The sequence below is a fragment of the Epinephelus moara genome, chromosome 20 (assembly GCF_006386435.1).
Source record: "Epinephelus moara isolate mb chromosome 20, YSFRI_EMoa_1.0, whole genome shotgun sequence".
Taxonomy (NCBI): domain Eukaryota; kingdom Metazoa; phylum Chordata; class Actinopteri; order Perciformes; family Serranidae; genus Epinephelus; species Epinephelus moara.
The window spans coordinates 9,909,651-9,929,369 of record NC_065525.1 but is presented as its reverse complement, the minus strand read 5'-3'; the positions used below and the strand labels follow the sequence as shown (position 1 = coordinate 9,929,369).

Sequence of the window (19,719 nt, the reverse complement as noted above, 5' to 3'; positions counted from 1 at the left end):
TCAAGCTTTCTACCAAAGACAATCCTGTGACCAGTAGCAGGACGAGTTAGAGGCCAGTCTGAACCAAACAGAGTTGTCTAATTAGGTCAACACAGGACTCACTAAAGCATTATTAGCCTGTCATTATCATCATCATCATTATCATCTCCATTATTACAAGATTAATCCCTATCATCATCAACAACATATTTTTGTCCACAACGTCACTACTCACTAACATCTTGGTTGACTGAAATTCTACTTACTCTCCAACCAATTGTAAAATGTTTTTCCTTTGTCCACCATATTTTTTTAATTCTTGCGATGGGAATGCTGCATGTTTACACCATGTTATAAATGCCAGCAGCATGACAGTGCACTGAGCGTCTATTCTGTGCTTAGTGCAGCACGTTTAGCATTATTTTCTGGACTTCGAGGGATCAAGGGTAGAAAAACTTTGGGTAAAAAGCTACACTTGTAACAGTCACTTTTTACGCAGCCCTCCAATCACAGTGGAGAAGGGGCGAGACCAGAGGCAACCAAAGTGTCTGAGCCTTCAAAGCTCTCTAACTCTTCAGGCTGGACATTTGTAGAAGAGCGCCTGGTGTTTTCAGCTGGAAAAAAAATGTTTTTGGTGAACACAAGGCCTTATGACAGTAACAACAGTGATTGTTTGACCAATGGGAATATGGTCAGACAAGAGCATATCGACACACCAACCAGAAGGCGTCAGCCCTAAGAGCAACACTTCTAAAGTTGCTGCTGTCAATAACCCACGTGAGGTTGCTTTATATGTAGACAGGGTCACAGAAGGTTTTTCAAAACTAATACAGACTATAGCTATAAATAAAATCAATAGGTGTTAAATATACCATCTGTTGCACATAATCCACTATTTCCCACAGGGAGGGGGGTTGTCATGTGATGATGGAAAGCTCTGGCATCCAACACTTGTCCCAACAGCACTGCATTTAAGAGCCACCATATGGGCTTGTAACTGGTGTACAGCATACATTTAATTAGAAAGGTCGAGTACTGATTGTATTTGAATGCACCATTCCAGACTTGTCAGTCAGTCTGCAGTTTTTGGCAAAGTCTATTTACACTGTAATCCATTTGGAGCTCCCACCATACTCTGCAGTAAAAACAGGGCACAAAGGTATCACTAACTCAAATCTTGACAACTCCAATGGCTTGAACCATGAAAATTATGAGACCTAAAACTGCAGCACAGGCCAGGAGAGGTTAGTATAATGCAACACTGGGTCTTCATGGTCCTTACATCTCTAATTAACCTCCTCCCATTGCTCAGCATTGAGACAGAACTGATGCTCGTCTGTGGATTAGACTCATAATCCTCAATTAGCGTATCATATATTGAACTTGTGTGCTTTAGGATTTAGAGGACTTAGAAGCAGGACTAACTTAGATTGGCATGATGGCACAAGCATGACAGGGTTATTTGGCAGCCTTTCACATTAGGCCCCAAATCAGTGCTGGTGTAGACAGTTTAATAAATACATTTAAAAAAGGGTGATGGCAAGCTTCTTTCTACTGACCAACACCCACCGACTCCATCAGCACACTGAGGGAAGTGTGCATCTACCCACGGACAAGAGGCTCATGCTTGTGACAGCATGAGACGTAAACATTACTGGTGTCCTCCTCTGCTGAGCTGTGACGTTAGTTAGCTCAGAGGCGCCAGGTGAGCTAGCAGTAGATGCATGCTTCCTTCTGTGCGGTGATACAGTTGGCAGGTGTGTGTAGTGTGCTTTAAAAGGCTGAGTGCCACCTAGTTCCATTATATGCAAGAGAAGGCAGACATCTCCAACACTCTGTAACTCAATACTAAACGAATTTAGCCCTACAGGTAAGAGGAAAATTTTGATTTTGGATCAAATTGTCTCTTTAACCTTCAAAACTAAAATAAAAAGAAAATTTCATCATAACTGCAGTTCTTCTTCTATCCCAACTTAGATTCTCACAAAATGCTCTTTAAGTCATCTGCAAACAATTAAAATGTTGCTGTTACTGCTGTGGATTGTAATTTTTACCCGAGAATTGATGGCAAGTGCTTGTTTCGGGTGATGCCCAAAAACAAAAACACAGGTGAGCTGATTTCACCTCTGATCTTCTATGATCATCCACCTCCAGCTGAGAGAATAATGTGTGCTACGCTGCTGAAACAGACACAGCTGCACACTGCTGAATAGACACGTTCAACCAGTCTAAACTGTTTACACTGCAACTGCATGGGAAACGTGTGCATTAACCATTAACACAAATCTGCCATAGTCACTGGATCATGTGCTGACTTTGAGCCTTTGGCAAGGTGACTGCGAGTGTGTCTCACATATGTTGCTATAGTGCTGCTCCAGAAGGTCTTTTGATAGATTATTATATCAAATCCGTTAGCAAATTACTGAAAAGAAAATCCTACAAAGTCCTACATGTGGTAAGCAAGGACATTTAAGTTTAATGCATAAATAACATTCTGTGCACTTCTTTATCAGTGTGGGTAGAAAATGCTAATGTGAAGATTTCTCACCATTCTTCAGCTCTCCAAAACAAGGTGCTGTAACTGCAGCTTTATGAAGCTGTGACATTAACAACATCTTCCACATTGCATTGTTATTGTGCTTGTTTACCAAGCATAGAGTCACTGTGCACAGGGTCAAGCTAACATGCACGGTAACAACAGTGTTGATCATGACAGATTCGCTACAACTACAGTGAGCCAATCAAATAATGTGATATTGTTTCAATCGTCACACAGCCACATATTTTTACCAAGAGGTCAGAGCAAGGACCTAAAGTTGGTGGAGATCGGTGTCTTGCTCAGAGATACTTTATCAGGTCCGATACAAGAGCTGGACTCCTGGTGCTTTGGCTGAAAGACAGTAAGTCTGTGTAAGGCACACGGTGCCCTCTCCCTGAACTGCATCACATCTCATCATCATTCTTCCAGTGGCTACTTGCTGCATTTAGGAGTGGAGGCCCAGCATTCAGAGCATAAGCTCAGTGCTTTATGTTGAATGATATTTTCATTAAGCCATGTTCATTTCACAGTTTTGGACTTGAGAATATAAACAATCTTGAGACACTTCCATCTGTGGCAGTCTTGTTTCTGTGCTACATTTCAGTGTGACTGCATGTCATCATACACTACACGCATTTGGTGATAGTATTTGAAAAATTAAGCTCAAATGTCACTGTGTGTGTATGCGATTCCATTGCATGTGTCTGGTGGGCGTGTTTGGAAAGTGTGTGTGCGAACACTGGGAATGAGTGCTGACCTTCCGTTCTTTGTCTCCATACTCCAGGCCCAGTGTATCCATGGCACGGACGATGGCAGCCAGAGATTGGATGGTGTTGCTGTAAACAACAGGCTTGTACTGCTTTACGTCGTCGCCAGAGAAACCGTCCTCATGGATGATCCTAAACACACACAAAGGTACAGGCATTTGTCAATGGGTCAATCAGGTTTGGCATTGCTTTTGTGCACAGACATAACAGCCCCCTTTCATGCTCATTATACAGGCATATGCATATCAGCACACAGGAAACAAGAAAACACAGGCACAGAGTCAGAAATAAGTGTGTGTGTGTGTGTGTGTGTGTGTGTGTGTGTGTGTGTGTGTGTGTGTGTGTGTGTGTGGGTGTACAGGAAAGTGTACTAGATGTTCTGATAATTTGCTTTCCTTCCTGTGATCAACTGTCATGTAAATCAACAAATTTAAAGATGCGTTCCCCTGGTAAGATGATGAATGTCTGTGCTATGGTGAATGGATTTTTCATCTGGATCGCTGCATTCTTGAGCCTACCTAAGAAAGGGGGCAGAAAGCCCCCAGCACCCTGCCTCAAAGTATCATTTAGTTAGCTCTTCTAGTATGTATAGTCATATGTGCCTCTATATAGTACATCTACATATAGTATCTTGTAGTGCAGTACTATAGTTTTAACAGCTTGCTTGCATTATTAGCAGGCCCCCACGGATGCCATTCAGTTTTGCCTCTAATTTTTACCAGTGGCCAATTGTGGTACTGCAGTGAAAAAAATCCCCCATGGCCCAAAAAGTATTTTCCCCATAGACCGTCTTTGCAAAAGAGACATCTCTAAAACAGGATACCTCGAACTATAAACAAGGTCAATTATGACTCTTTCAATTATGAATTTTTGATTCATGAAAGCTTTATATTTGTAAAACATTTCTTGAGCCGAGAAAAGCTATTTTTAGAATCAGTGACGGCATAACAATGTAGAGTCTATGAGCGGAGTGCAGCCAGCATAAGAAACACTACTGCGCATATTCAGTGGGTCACAAACCACGGAAGTAAACCTGGAAGCTAGAAAATGCTTTTTGTATATATGCCAAGTGAGCAACTCAATTGTGATGAATAGGCCCCATCTTGGGGTCCGGTATCTAACTATACCTAGAAATCTATGATTATTAGCTAGCTAGATAGATAGCAATCATTAGCATTGCTAGCTATTTAGAATTAGCCAAAAATTTTAGCAAGCATGCTGGAGGAAGACATCCTGAAATAAAAACTTGAGGGAAAGCCTGTAAGGCTTCTAGATAATCCATTAATGGGTTAAGGTTTGGATTTTAGTTCGTTTTAGTTAGCTAGATAGTTTACGTTGAGCTTAGGATCCTGTTTAGAAGATTTTCATTTTTGTGCTCTTACAATAAGATTGGCTATTCTACCAATTTATCCCTCCAACAGTGTGTTGGTTTATGTATCATCCTACACATGCTAAACTCCTATCCAAATATAATTTTACAGTAAATCGAGTTTGTGCTGACTTATGGGTGTCTTCCCCGATGTAAGTCTCTACATAACCTACAGAAATGTAAATAAAAAGTTATTACAGTAAGATCACATGGGCATCAGGGATGTTTCTGAGGTATATCAGAACAGTTAGGTAACTGAGGGAGGTAGAAGGTTTTGGAAGAATAGGGATGAGGGGTTAGAGGGAAACACAGGTGAATGATGGAGGGGTACAACAAAAACACAAAAGACTGAGCAGGACAAGGGGGAGGGAGCCGAGGGGCCATAACCAGTAGGCTAAGCTGGCATTTAGGCGCACAGTGCTAGCAGCAACCCGTCTTGCTGTCTTAAATGTCACGCTGTCTTTCACTGGAGCTAACACAAGGACACAGCGACAGACAGACTCACAGTTAGACAGTTAGTCAGGCAGACAGAAAGTACAGATGGACAGATGGATGAATCAGGTAAAGTCAAACAGAGAGAGTTGACAGAGCGATGGGCAGCCAAGAACAACAGACAGGACACCAGAAAGCAACTGCCTGACATAGTCGGACAGATACAGGTTGGGGCAACACAGTAAGGCAATTCAGATAGACATCATCCCCACACATAGACCTCTGCACAGAAAGGACTGAGGATCGAACCAGGCCCCCTCTTGTAACACATCTTCATGTCATCCATCTCTATCAACTCAGTACATTTGTCCAGTTCTGCTCTGCCCTCCTGACACCACCTGAGACACCACAAAAATTAGTCGATGGGCACACCACCCACTAATCTCTATGATGAGGGGAATTACTGTTTGACCTTCCTGCCTACGACATGCATGCCCCACAGCCAGTCACTAGTCCACATCTTGAAACAAACACATTTTCTGACTTGAATGAGGTTATGCCTCCAGTTATCAGTCTGTACTTCACTCTGACACCCAGCCTTACTTTTGAAGAGATGAATCCAAAAAGTCCAAGTGCCACAAATTGAAAATCCCTCTGAAAAAATATTTGAGGACAGAGTTTGTGTGCAAGTGGAAGAACTCAGAGGAAACAATTAGCTTATTCTGACACCAGAGAAGCACAGAGGCTGCTACCTGAGCTCTATGGGAGTGTGACTGCAGCAATATTATTTCTAAATGTGTGTGGAGGAGAGTTATGAAACAGTATCTGAATCCATATGTGCATACTCAGGTTTTTGTGAATTTGTAAAGGAATCTGTATTTCACTGCTGCTCAATGTGCAGCCTGTGGGCCAATGATGCCCCTCAAAAACATTTTGTGTGGCCCCAGAACATGAAGGTCCACTTCAATATATTCACCTTTAATAACTTACTAGCTTACATTTACTACTACCTTTGAGAACCTCTTTAGATTTAGATATTTGTGAATATGTTATATAAGTCTCTCAATGTGCATTAGATTGGTACATGTGTAAAAGAATTTTAAAATCTCGGAACTTCCTAATCTGAGTACACATCTGCAGATTCTTGGACACATTTCACAAATCTGAGAATGTGCATACTGACTGAAATACAGTTTCTCAACTCTCCACACTTATTTGCAAATAACATAGAAATTAGACATTAATTAAATTAACACAACTGAAAAAAAAAATGTAGCCATTGTATCAAGCCCACATGGGCAGCGCTGCAGTTGTTTGGAAAATCTAAATTTGCTGTCCTTTGAGAAGTTCAAGAGAATATTTTTTACAATATGTATGAGATAACTGAAGTAAAGGAAGAGTTCTGACATTTGGGATATAAGCTTATTAATTTTGTCTGGGAGCAGTTGCCAGGCAACTAGCAGATCAGGAGGTTTCTGCTCCCTGCTAAACAAGATATAACTCGTTAGTTAAGCCCCTTTCCACCACACAAGAAATCCACTAACACCCGCTAACATCTGGCTTATTATTGTAATGGGAAAGGTTACAATCAGCATTCACACCCAGCTCAAATGACTCTGCAGTAGTCACGGGTATTAATTGGCTCTGGCTCTGATTGGCAGCAGTGTTGCCAATTCAGCGACTTTGTCGCTATATTTAGCGACTTTTCAGACCCCTCTAGCGGCTCTTTTTCAAAAAAGCGACTAGCGACAAATCTAGCGACTTTTTCTGATGTTATTGAAGACTTCTGGAGACTCTGTTGTGAGAGCATGTATCATTCTTATTCTTCTCAACAAGCAGCGGATGCTGCCGTGGGCCCTTCCCTCGCCCCAAAGCACTCACAGACGGCCTAGTCCTCCCTCCCAGCAGCAGTCAGAGCAGGAGATGTTAACCCCTCCACGCCCAGACTACAAGTGAATCGCGCATGCGTGGAACCGCCGCTGGCTGATCCCGACCTGGTTTACAGTCAGGGCGGGATGTAAAAGTAAAATTTTCTTTGTCTAATATAAATCACTGAAAGAAGGTTCATTTGTAGTTTTAAACATATTCAGGGTGTTTTTCTCAGTTTTTGTCTCTCCCACGACGTTATTCCTCTCTCCTACAGCAGCATTTACAATTACATGCATATGGACAATTATGCAAATTAGGCGATTACGTCATTTTGCGACTTCTAGCGACTTTTAGGACAGCCAATAGCTACTTTTCTTACTGAGGAGTTGCCAACAGTGATTGGCAGTGATAGAAACAAAACACTTGCATGAACGTGAAATAATTTTAGAACCTTTACCAGTAAGATGCAATGATGTGCCACAAAATATCGTCCGTCTCCGCCAAAGCAGCGCTCAAACATAGTTCCAAATTAGACTGCATGAGTTTAAAAAAAGAGTCTGAATAAGCAAGAGATACTAAAAAAAAGTAACAATCATAACAGTTTCATTTACCTCCATGCTGTTTCCTACTGTTTACTAACCTGTTCTCCAGCCTGTCTGTGATGCTCTACTCTACTGGCAATGGGAAGGGAGTCTATAGCCTACTTTTAGCAAGTTTTCCCATGTTTAAAAAACCTGAATATGTGCACTATTTTTGGTGGAAAAGGGCCAGTGGGCAGACTTTGTCTTTGAACAGAGCCAGTCTAACTGTTTTTAGTCTTTGTGCTAAGATAAAGCCCCATTTCCACCAAGCAGTGCGGTAAAGTAAGGTTCAGTTCAGTGCGCTTTTTTTCCGTTTCCACTGTGAAAAGTTGTGGATAGCACTGATGGAACTGTTCCTAAATGTTACCATTTTTGGTATCCCCTCTGTTGGGGTACCTAGCACACAGATCTGGTACTAAAAGGTGGAGCTGTGAACACTGCAGTCCATTGACTGGTCAGTAGCGGACGGTCACTCTGTTCAGGGCCGAGTTGCAGCTCGCTGCGAGGCAGAAGCCACTGTTCATAGCGTGGAGAGTTTAATTAGTAAACTCTAAATATGCAATGAAAACATGTTTTGCTGCCTCTTGCAGCAGCCAGGGTCGGAGAAAAAAATAACTTACCACACCTTAAATATTCTATGTTACAACTTTGACCATTATTTTAGTTTTTATATGACATACACTATTAGTAATGAGTGGATCTTCAATCGTTTATATGTATTAATTTCAGCCGGGTTATGTGAACTGCATATATTCTAATCCTCAGTCCTCACACACGTCGTGCCAACGCAACACTAAACCCCCGAGCTTGCCTGAGAGGGACTAAATGCACAAACCCACTATTTTTAAATATCCCATGGAAAGAGACTCACTGCTGCCAGTTCTATTTTGTTCTGAAAATGTCAGCGTGCAACCCTGTTCTCTGGACGATAAATGGGGTACAGACTTCCCTCTGTGTCACCAATAATGAGGAAATACAGTGAGTGCTGGACGAACAGTGAGTGACAACAGCTCCGCCCACATTTAAAGGTACAGTTTGCAGTGGAAACGCTAAGGTCTAGGTACCATGTCTCAAGGTTACTTTCGGTTCCAAAGGTACCATACCGAAAATGGTAGAAATTGGTGGAAACGGGGCTTAAGCTATCCATCTATTCACTCCAGCTTCAGATTTACCATACAAATATGACAGTGGTATCAATCTTCTCATCTAACTCTCAGCAAGAAAGCAAATAACTATATTACTATATATCGAACCATTATTTTAAAGGACCACTCCACCAATTTAGCATTGCACTTTAAACGGTTTTTGATTCACAGTAACCAGTTAATGATAAAAAGGAAAAAGATTGATGGAGCAGAGCCATATAGATTTAGACAGGTATTTTTAATCCATGCAACCATTTCACACATTAAAAAACGGGACCCTACATTCCCCACAATGCAACTTGTCTGCCAACAGTAGGTTTGAGACTTGGGTGTACTATGCTAGTAGCAGCTAATGTGGGCTCGAGGCTCAAGCAGAGATGAGGAGTGGACTACAGAGACATGACTTGAGGCAATTTATCAGACATTCATCAGATCTCTAGAGCAACAAAGAGGTTCATACATCTTTCATAACAAATGCAGTAGTACTCAACAAGACCTGGAAACAGATTGATACAGATGATGTGTAAATTTGGATTTCCCCTTAAACAATTGATTGGGTCCCCCCACAAGTACTATTCACTATTACAACCCTTTTGATTGAAGGACAAAAAGGTGTGCAGAAAACCACCGTGGACTGTGTACCCATGCCTCTTCTTTAGATGACAACTTAATTATTATTAATTAAGATGAAGACATAATTAAAAAACGGAAATACAAGTCTTAAAAGAAAAGTTAAGAAGTAAGATTGCAAAGACTACATCAAACAAGTTAAGTGATATCTTCTATAATCTTATACAGATTACTGTTGTAATTGCAAAGCAACATCATTCTCAAATAATTAAGTGGGATTTCATCTAGGACATTTTAATTAGGTACTTTTCCTCTCACACATGCATTAACAAAATAAACTCAACACACACACACACACAGCTCTGTCTCAAAAACATCTCTGCAGTGTGTTCCTTTACATCTGAATAACACGTGCCACCGTACATTTGTATGCAAGTTTACAGTGTGTGAGTGTATGTGTGTGTGTGTGTGGAGGATGGCACAGCCCCGCGCAGTGTAAGGTTTCAGATCAATCAGGCAGCCTGCCAGTCCTACATAAATAGGAATAAATAGATTATCCTTATCTGTATGATGTGCATATCACCTGACATTTACAAATGTACGAATGTACATTGTACGAATATATACTGCATCACTGCAGAAAACATATCTAAATCTTTCAGTAGTTCTATATGGGCTAGCCTGATTTTTAATCTTTACTCTGGTCTCTCACTTTGTCTTAATGACTTGCAACCAGACACTTTTTCTAAAATACTTCCTTCCATCTTTCCTTGCACCAGAGGTGATACGAGGACAAACTCCTAATTGGATGCTGCAGTCTCTGCGGAAACTGTGTTGAGCTGCAGATGCCAAGAAAGAGGATGATGCGTGTTTAACTGTTACACGAAACACCGATCAATAAGAACCTAAAATAAAGAATCAGGGACTCCTAAAGCCAGAGATAACTGTGCATCAGGAGTCCATCTCTCTAACATTAGACAAATGATATGAGCAATGTGCATTTTGTGAGATGTTTTTGTGAATGTGTTTGGGTGGAAGAGCACAGCAGGTTCATTACCGTCTTCCTAGAAAGTAGCAATAGAGCAAAAAAAAAAAAGGCCAAAAAAAGAGACAATACAGGTAAAAAAAAAATAAATAAATAAAAAATCCGGGGACGCAAAGATTTAAGATCAGTTTTGTAGCAAGTGTTATTCGAGGTGTATCAGGCACTTGTTTTTGTGTGTGTGTGTGTGTGTGTGTGTGTGAACGTGTGTTGGGTTGTCTGGCCTGCTGATGTGAGCTTTCATGCATGAGGACCTTTTCTCATTACCCACTCTCCAAGCCCTTCTGTCAGCAAAGAGAGAGCACGGTGTGTCGGTGCTTGTGTGATGGTGTGGCTGTGTGTAATTTCCCGTAGCTTTGGCACAATCTGCACAGTGACCTGAAACATAGTTTAGTTTCACACCGAGCCAGACAGATGGACGGAGAGACGAACATATGGGTAATTTAACCACAATATTATTCCATGATATGGCTGCCATTTCTAGAGTATAGCAGATGTTAAGCAAGCAGTCAATAATCACATTCAGTGATTGGTATTTGAGGTGCTCGGCTGTAATGCCCTTCGAAAATTGATATTCACAACATTTCAAATGGCAAATGACGTCTTTTTCTTTCTTTTTTTTTCTTTTTTTAATGGATGTGAAACTGTCTAATCAAGGTCAGTCATTTTGTACCAACAGGAAATGCTTACACTGTGTGTGACGTTGGACGTCAATTAAACTGCAACTTTGAAATGCCCTAATGTCCTAAGGACAGAGGGATGTCGTATGCTGTAAAGCCCTGTGAGGCAAACTGTGATTTGTGATATTGGGCTTTATAAATAAAATTGATTGATTGATTGATTGATTGATTGATTGATTGATTGATTGATTGATTGAAATTGAACTTCTAAAGACATTCAAATGTCTGTCTTTAGATTTAATTTTTTTTGTTGTTTGTTTGTTTACCAAATATTTTTCTAAAGGTGTCTCATCATCTGCAATCTATTTAAAATTTTCCCTACTGTGAGAAGCTCTTCCATTTACTTTGAGCATTGCATTATGGCGGAATAGTTGTCATACTCAAACTTGCTTGGTATTAGTATGCAGTATGGATTTGGGACACACTTATGCTTTGGTTCCTGGTTCCAGCTACTAATAAAGATGGTGAAGTGCTAATGACACACCGAGGAGCAGCAGGGCTTGACATTAAGCTTTTATTGTATTCCCTTAACAGGCAAACTTACTTGTCCCAAACAGAAAATGTAGGCTTCTTAAAAAAACATTTTATTATTCCCTGCTCCTTGCCATTAGTGAGCTAGCCACAACAAGCTAGAAAACCTACAACTACCAGAATGCACTGCCCCGCACCGGACCAGTAAACACTCATGCTGGTGAGTGACGTAATGAGAGCTTTTCTGTTTTAATACATGACACAATATGGTAGCCAGCTGGTAAAAAAAAAACAATCTCAAATTTCAGTTTAACAGTGTGCTAATATATGTTTCATTAGAAAAAGGCAACACAGTAACAGAACCTTCGTTCATTTTGGATCAGCACTGCCTAGTTTTACATTACGATCTGAGTTTGGTCCGAGTTTAAGAGAGAGTTGAGCATCTCTCTTGCTCGCGCTAATAAGATGGAAGAAGGTTTACCATAGTTTATTTACACATGCACACCACATTTTTATCATACAAAGGTGGTTGAAAATCGTCAAAGTATCCCTTTAAAGGAATACTCCGACGATTTGGGAGTTACGCCCTTTCTCTTTCATTTTCATATTGAGACAACATGATCAATATCTTTTTTGTGTCTGTACGTCCAGTGGCTGGGTCTCAGCGATTAGCATTGCGGCTTAGCTTAGTGAATACAATTGAAGTCTATAGGGGGTCAGTAGCCTATGGTAAAAGTGTACAAATAAACGTTACAGAAACCCTGAAGCTGGTATTTCTGCACGTGTATTTAAAATTAACATGTTTAAACAATAATTCGAAAAACGAGAGTCCTTTTTAGTCGTTTTAGAAGAAGTTTGATACAGGGAACTATAGTGTGTTTACGTCCTGCGCAGAGGGATACACCGGTGAGCAACAGCTGCAGCTGGCTCTGGGACAGGTACACTAGGTCACTCAGTAAAAGCAAACAAAGAGACGAAAATGTGCATTATATAGCGATATTACTCACTCGACTGAAAGCTGTCCATCAGCTCCTGCAGGCCTGGGGCGTTTTTTCCAGTTTATCTTAGGAACATGAAAAAATGTTTCAATCATGCCAGCATTAGTGATTGCTGCAAAGTTTTCACTCCTTGTGATGCACTCTCTGCGGCGGTTTTCCTCCTGATGATATATCTCCCCAATGATGGTAGCACCGAATCCCATTCTGTGCAGCAAAATGATTCCACCTCCGTAGGCATAGGTTGGCAAGCCCCACAGCTACACCACCCCTGACCTCCGTCTCCCCTCGGCCCCTTGCTGTTCCGCCGCTTCGGAGGATTCAGCCTCTCTTCTCGCCTGCTCAGCATCCAACACCTGGAGTTCCTCATCTGTATACTCCGGCTCAAACAGGCATGGCACTGGATCTGTGTCCGCTACAAGAAACTCTTCAAAATCGCGTTCAAAGTCGTCCATTGTAGCTACTGTAGTCCGGAGATATCGTTAGGCTAAATAAACAACTGAGTTTTGTTTACAGGCTACATCCGTCCCTGTGCCTGCTCACGGGTGTATCCCTCCGCGGATCACAGCGCAGGACGTAAACACACTATAGTTCCGTGTATCAAACTTCTTCTAGAGCGACTAAAACAGGACTCTCGTTTTTCGAATTAATGTTTAAACATGTTTATTTTAAATGCACGTGCAGAAATGCCAGTCAGGGTTTCTGTAACGTTTATTTGTTCACTTTTACCGAGCAGGCTACTGACCCCCTATAGACTTCTATAGTATTCGCTAAGCTAAGCCGCAATGCTAACCGCTGAGACCCAGCCACTGGACGTACAGACAGAAAAAGATATCGATCATGTTGTCTCACTATGAAAATGATAGGAAAGGGCATAACTCCCATATCGTCGGAGTATTGCTTTAAAGGTTAAGTGTGTGGGATTTAGGGGAATATACTGGCAGATATGAAATATGACATGTTTTCTTTAATGTATTATCACCAGAAAATTATGTTTTTGTTACCTTAGAATGAGCCCTTTATATGTACATAGGGAACGGATCCTAATCTACAGAGATCATCATGTTGCACTGCCATGTTTTGACAGTAGCCCAAAACAGACAAACTTAACACTAGTTCTAAATAGGGCCGCTCACGTTTTTGCATTGGCCACCATAGTTAGCAGCCCCTCCGTGACAAGCAGTGTTGGAAAAACATTGACTTTTTCTTAAAGTGAAACTGCTTTATTCAGTATTTTACAGGCTTAAATCTCTTGGTCTGTTTCTTCTGGATAGGAAGAGACCTCTGCAAATAATTCAGCTTCAGGTAAAAACCTCTTGAACAATTAGCCTAACCCTGGAGAAAATCTAACCATGAGAAGTTTCAGCTGGTTGCAATATGCAGTCCTCACCAATAGATGCCACTAAACCTACTTAAATCTTACACAGTTTTCCTTTAAGTAAACAAAGTTGATAGATGTGACTGAGAAAGTCAAGACTGTTTCTTCAGCAATGCAGCTGCCTTTAAGGGGTGCACTGTGGGGGAAAATTATATGCATCTCAGCAAATATTAGCATCAGCCTGTGAGCTAAACCAACCATGGTGATAGGCCAGCTTATAGGCGATTAAGTAATGACAACCACCCTTCAGCATCATTACCCCACGGGGCCTGGTGTGAATTAAACCGAGCTTTAAATCCTCCCCCCAGGAGTCCATTCCTTTCTACAGTTCATGACAAACGCATGTCAACATGTCAGTCTTTTGATATATGCCATTCTACAACAAAACTGCATCTACAAAAAAGATTTTATTTTCAAAATGATTTAAGGCAAGTGTCCTCAGTTTCCCTGAAATGTAGAACTTGTACCTCTTGTGCGACTGTGAGTCTGGGTCCTGTCATCAGAAGGACAGACAGATGGATGCTTAAAGCAGTGGCATTTACATTTTATCTAAACTTAATCCAAACGTTGTACATACTGAGACACTTACAAAACACAGGGTACGGGAGATCAGTATCTCTGATTACCATGAATACAAACAGCTATAAAAAAAAAACACACAACATCAATACACAAAAAGAGGACCATGTATGTGCTTTAGACACAAACATACACACACACACATTGTATCAAACACAACATGCCTGCCTGTCTCCCATTATTCCTCACACTTATATTTTTATCCTCACACCTACTCATGTGAACACACACGGGCTACAAACTATACTATGCAATTAGGTCTTTATCTCTCTACTGCATTGTTGCTAGCTACCACTGTTTGTCCAAACACAACAACACACAAACGTACCACACACACATGCATGCAGGGTCACACAGACCCTGTGTGATTGGTTCTTTATCGCCATGCTGTGCATCCACTTACTTTGTGGTCTTTGTCGACAGAGCTCTCAGTCGTGACAAAGTGCATGCTGACCAACTCCTGTCAACACTGCCGGACAGAGTTACTTACACAATGCAATGTGTGTGTGTGTGTGTGTGTGTGCGTGCGTGCGTGCGTGCGTGCGTGCGTGCGTGCGTGCGTGCGTGCGTGCGTGTGTGTGTGCGTGTGAGAGAGAGCATTTAGGGGAGCGTTAGAACAAGTGCAAAGAGTGAAGGAGAAAGAGGGATAAAAATGTGATGGGCGATAATAATGGGTAAGAGAGAGACCATGAAAGAAGCGGCAGATAATCAAGAAAAAAAGAAGCTATAAATAAGCAGAGGTGTCTGTAATACAACCCCCACCCTGACTTACACACACACACACACACAGTGAAATGGAAGCTTCAACTGCTCTGTCACTTGGCTCCACTCACTTGCCATCACACCTTGAGGTCAAGCAGCAGCATCCAGAGCACACATACACATACTCCCACACACATCTCCAGGCTCTGGGCTCCCTATCTTTGTTTTGTTTTTTTGTTTTTTTTACCCAAACACCATAGTTGGTTGGTTGATCCACCACTTTGGTCTGTATGAAAATATGTCAGCTATTGAACAGATTGCCATGAACTTTTGTACAAATATTGACTGCTTCCAGAAGATGAATTCCACAGACTTTGGTGAGCCCCTGATTTTTCCTCTAGCGCCACCACGAGGTTGACATTTGTGATTTGGTGTAAAATTTCTCAGCAAGTATTGAATGGAATACCATTTCATTATATCATCAACTGACTGATCCTGGTCCCTTTCTATTATATTCATTAAAACAGAAATACTTTCCCTTTTCTACAAACATTTAATAATTATGTACTTGAGACACCCACAAATCTGTAAATATATATTTTTTTAAAACTATTACTTATTCTGGGAAACTCCACTCCCGAATACAACACCACATTCACCTCCAATCCCCACCCCCCCAACATATAAATATTCATCCAACTTATGTAGTAGTAGTTGGAGAAATACTACAGTAGTGGAAAGTATACTCCAGTGTTTCCCCTACCATTATATTCTATTATTTTTTGGAGCTGGACCATTCATTAGGAGCGTTACTGGAATATATTTACCATTCTGTTATTCAGAACAGCACCCTCTCGCAGCGCAGAGCGTATTCTGTGCACAGACGGAGAAGCAGAACGACAGGTGCAGTGATAATGAAACTTAACCGTTCATTTCGCTGGGTCTAAAAGTTTGTATTCACTCGCCTCTGCAGCAGCTGCTCCTCTCATCCATTGATGTGATCTGATCGCTGATCGGATCAACTGATCAATTATCCACCCGGGGACTCAAACTCCACAAACTGATGCAGAGGCAAGAAAGAACTCATGAAGATCATCTATGCTGCGTTCATGGACCCGCAAGAATCTCAGAACTTACAGAGAGGACACACAATGATAAAATGAAGTAAGTTAAAAAATATACATATATATATATGGAATGGTTAGCTTCTGGGCAAAAAAGTAGGTCTCCCTCACATGCAGTGCTCCGGAGATATTTAATGTTAGTTATGTTAGGTTGTATACAACAATGTCAACCCCAAAGTTAACTTCTGAAGTGTCCAGTGTGTCAGATTTGTCTCATCAGTACTGATCAGCACTTGGTGGTTATGTCAAGCCCTGGCGCATTTGTATTTCATATCATTTTGCATTTTTCCCTAAAAATAAGCTGGTTATTTTACAGTTAATGAGTGCACTGCAATCGTAAGCAAAATTAACAAGAACAGAATTAAATGCAATTAAAGGTCTGCCAACCCCAGATTCACTTTGCTTGCCATTTTGCCTCACTATATTTTCATCTATTTGGCACTGCCCTGGCAGTTTTCGTAGCCTCCTCTTGAATATGTGCTGCTTATATTCTGGAACCTGGTCGCTACCTTTTAAGTCCCAATCTCACCTGTAAACTGTGACCAGAGATGTCCCAAATGCAGTAAAATAAAACGAAAAATACAGGCAGAGGGAAGACTCTCTGCAGATAAGTACACCGCCATACACATTTAGTAGGTCATAAGTGATGGCTGACAGGAATTACTTCTGTATGAGTGTATCCATTGTTTTTTTTAGGAAACCCTGCATAGTATACCTGTAACATAATTTCTTAATAAATCAAATACATGGACAGAGAAGATAATATACCCCAAAACTGTTGATAAAGTCCTTCCTATTCATTATATGACTGAATCAAAATTCTTAAATGTTCGATAATCTATTCAGAAAAGCCCATTGATTTACATTTATGACTATTTGCATAATTAATTTCAACTAAAACAAACAAAAAACTAATCTTCCAGGAAGAAAAAGCTCATGGCTTTGACCACTATGCCCTTCTCAAATGTCACTTCTATCTTACCTTACAGCCACTATAATGTAGGGAGGCACAAATTTCCTCTGTCACAAGTATATTAGGAGCTTCCACCTTTGCTCAGTTTTTGAAACTAACAATGAATCCCCTGCTGGAGAGGAGTCCTGGCTCCAGGTTTGGTCATGTGCTGATGGAGAGTTCCTGTGCCAGGGGACACAGTCTGCTTCACACTAGTTCAGGAGGGATGTTAGGAGCCGCACACACATGCGTATAAAGCCAGGCAGACAGGAGAACAGAATAATTACAGTTCAGCATTACATCTGGGAAGACCTCATTAAATCTGTCTGGCATTATCTCTCTGTTTCACTGTCACATGTTATCTCTATCTGCCTCTCTCCTCTGCCAAGTCCTCTTTCATCCCTTATTCTGTGCCCCCCCCTCTCTCTCACTCCCTGTATATTTCCTACCTAACATCATACTTGTTCCCTGTCAGTCTCTCCCACTCACTGCCATCTTCTCTTTCTCCCCATCTCATTCCTCATTCCTAATTATGTCTTCTTTTTTTAAATTCATCTCCTCCTGCTTCCTTTCCTTTTCCATTTGCAATTAACTATTAATTAAAAACACAGCGCTGCACTGTTTCCTCCCTCCCCACTGACTGATCTCTACAGGGACACATAGGTGCATGTGCACACATACACATACACACACACACACACACACACACACACACACACACACACACACGCACCACCTGCACAGAGGTGCTCACCTGCCAACGCGACAGTTGCAGTGTCATAACCATCTAACTAACAGTTAGGTAGCAACAGGTGCACAAAGGGTCACACCCAAGACCTCCCACCGAAGCCTTGCGTTTCAGTTATTTATTAGGGGTGTAAATCACCAGCTTCATCACGATACGATATTATATCGATTTGTTTGGATGACGATACGATGTTTGCCAATATCACAAAGTCTGTCACGATACGATTTTGATGCGATTTGATTCAGGAGCCTGCGATCGATATGACACGATATCATATGCCCATCTAACACAATCACTTACATCAACTCACAAAAACAACTAGAATATGATTTGACCATTTTATTTCTGAGCTCTGTTTGTTGTTTGAGCGGAGGCGCGCTTGCCCAGAAATGGTGACACAGACGTGCTATGTGAATTTCAAAATAAATGTGTATCTTTAAGATGACGATATGGATCGATGTTTTCATTTTGCATCGATATAATCAGATCGTTAATCAATGAATCGATGTATCGATGTGGATCGATGTATCGTTACACCCCTATTATTTAAGGTGGCATTTTTCTACAGTCATAATCTGTTAAAGGCTAAAAACCAGAGGGTACCTTGAGTCTTCATATTGCACTTTTGAAATCAAAGGGCTAAGCTGGTTAAATGTTCCTCCCATCTGCAGATTCTCCCATTAGAAATCACTATTTGGTCAACATGAGTGAAGGTATTTTGGTCAACAGGTCATAATGATACAGCTGCCGACCATATGTGGTCAATTTTTTAGAACAATTTTGTAACTGCAATATTGGACCACTAGCTTATCCCATCACACAGCAAACAGCAATAGCAACATGACATGATTCTCCTTTCAGGTAAAGAAAATCCAACTATGAGCATCTATACAGCTACCATTGGGCACTCTTGAGTAGTTTCCTTGGTCTGTGTTAGCCTTGAACCCAACATAAAGTTATACCTTGAAGCATCTTTGAAAGGCTCCACCCAGAACCCCCATATAAGAGGTTCAACAGAGAACCCTTCAATTGTGTATTGGCTCCACCCAGAGCACTCTCTGGGGGATTTATCCAGAACCTTTCCACATTCTTAGGGTGCCGAAAAGAACCTACCCAAGGGGCTATAAAGCAACTGACTATGTTACTCATTGATCTTCCTCTCACTAATGGCGGTTTTAATTTAACACGTTAGCCTGGGGCCAGGAGAATTGCGTCCATCTGCATTGGACTTCAACCCAACAACAACCCACAACATTAATGGTTCACAGTCACATTTTTAAGGGCTGAAGATTTCACAAAATCACTACTACTCCAGCCTTAACTATTCCAATGGTGCAGTGGATTTGGGGACCAAAACTTGATTCCAAATTGGTCCCGAAAACAAAATGCCAGGTACCGGGTATCTGTAAATTATAAAAAAAAAAAAAAAAAAGAAAAAGAAAGAATTTCCAAGTTCAAGATACATCTATATTTAAAAACACCATTTGAAACACTGGAAAAGTTTGAATACTCAAGGGGGGAAAAGTTTAGCATCTCAGGGGATCTTTTAACACCCATACTTTCAACAATCCTTGAGGAACTCACCCTTCCAAAATGGGTTCTTCGGATTAGTCTCGCCACCAGACAATCAGAGATCTCTGCCTTCTGATAGTCTGGGGACACTCCTTTCTAAAGTGTGTTTAACACACCGGCGAAAACGGCCGGCAACAAAGCAACGCCTCTTGCATTTTTGAAAAGGACACGCCTTCTCGGAAACGTGCGCTCCCCCTTTTCTCGTCCGCAAGGAAACAAACACAC

The 19,719-nt window shown here is 41.2% G+C and overlaps 2 protein-coding genes across 3 annotated transcripts in view; one reads left to right on the top strand and one right to left on the bottom strand.

Annotated features, from left to right (window-relative positions):
- The window catches only part of LOC126408262 (histone H4), a 583,921-nt gene that overhangs the window by 226,637 nt on the left and 337,565 nt on the right, over positions 1–19,719 (top strand). The gene's annotated exons all lie outside the window — the stretch shown is intronic.
- Positions 1–19,719, bottom strand: part of LOC126408230 (guanine nucleotide-binding protein G(o) subunit alpha) — a 141,663-nt gene that overhangs the window by 103,862 nt on the left and 18,082 nt on the right. For both annotated transcript variants that reach the window (XM_050073681.1, XM_050073682.1), the window contains exon 3: positions 3,276–3,417. In XM_050073681.1, coding sequence (XP_049929638.1) covers positions 3,276–3,417 — 142 coding nt within the window. The remainder of the gene's footprint in view (positions 1–3,275; positions 3,418–19,719) is intronic.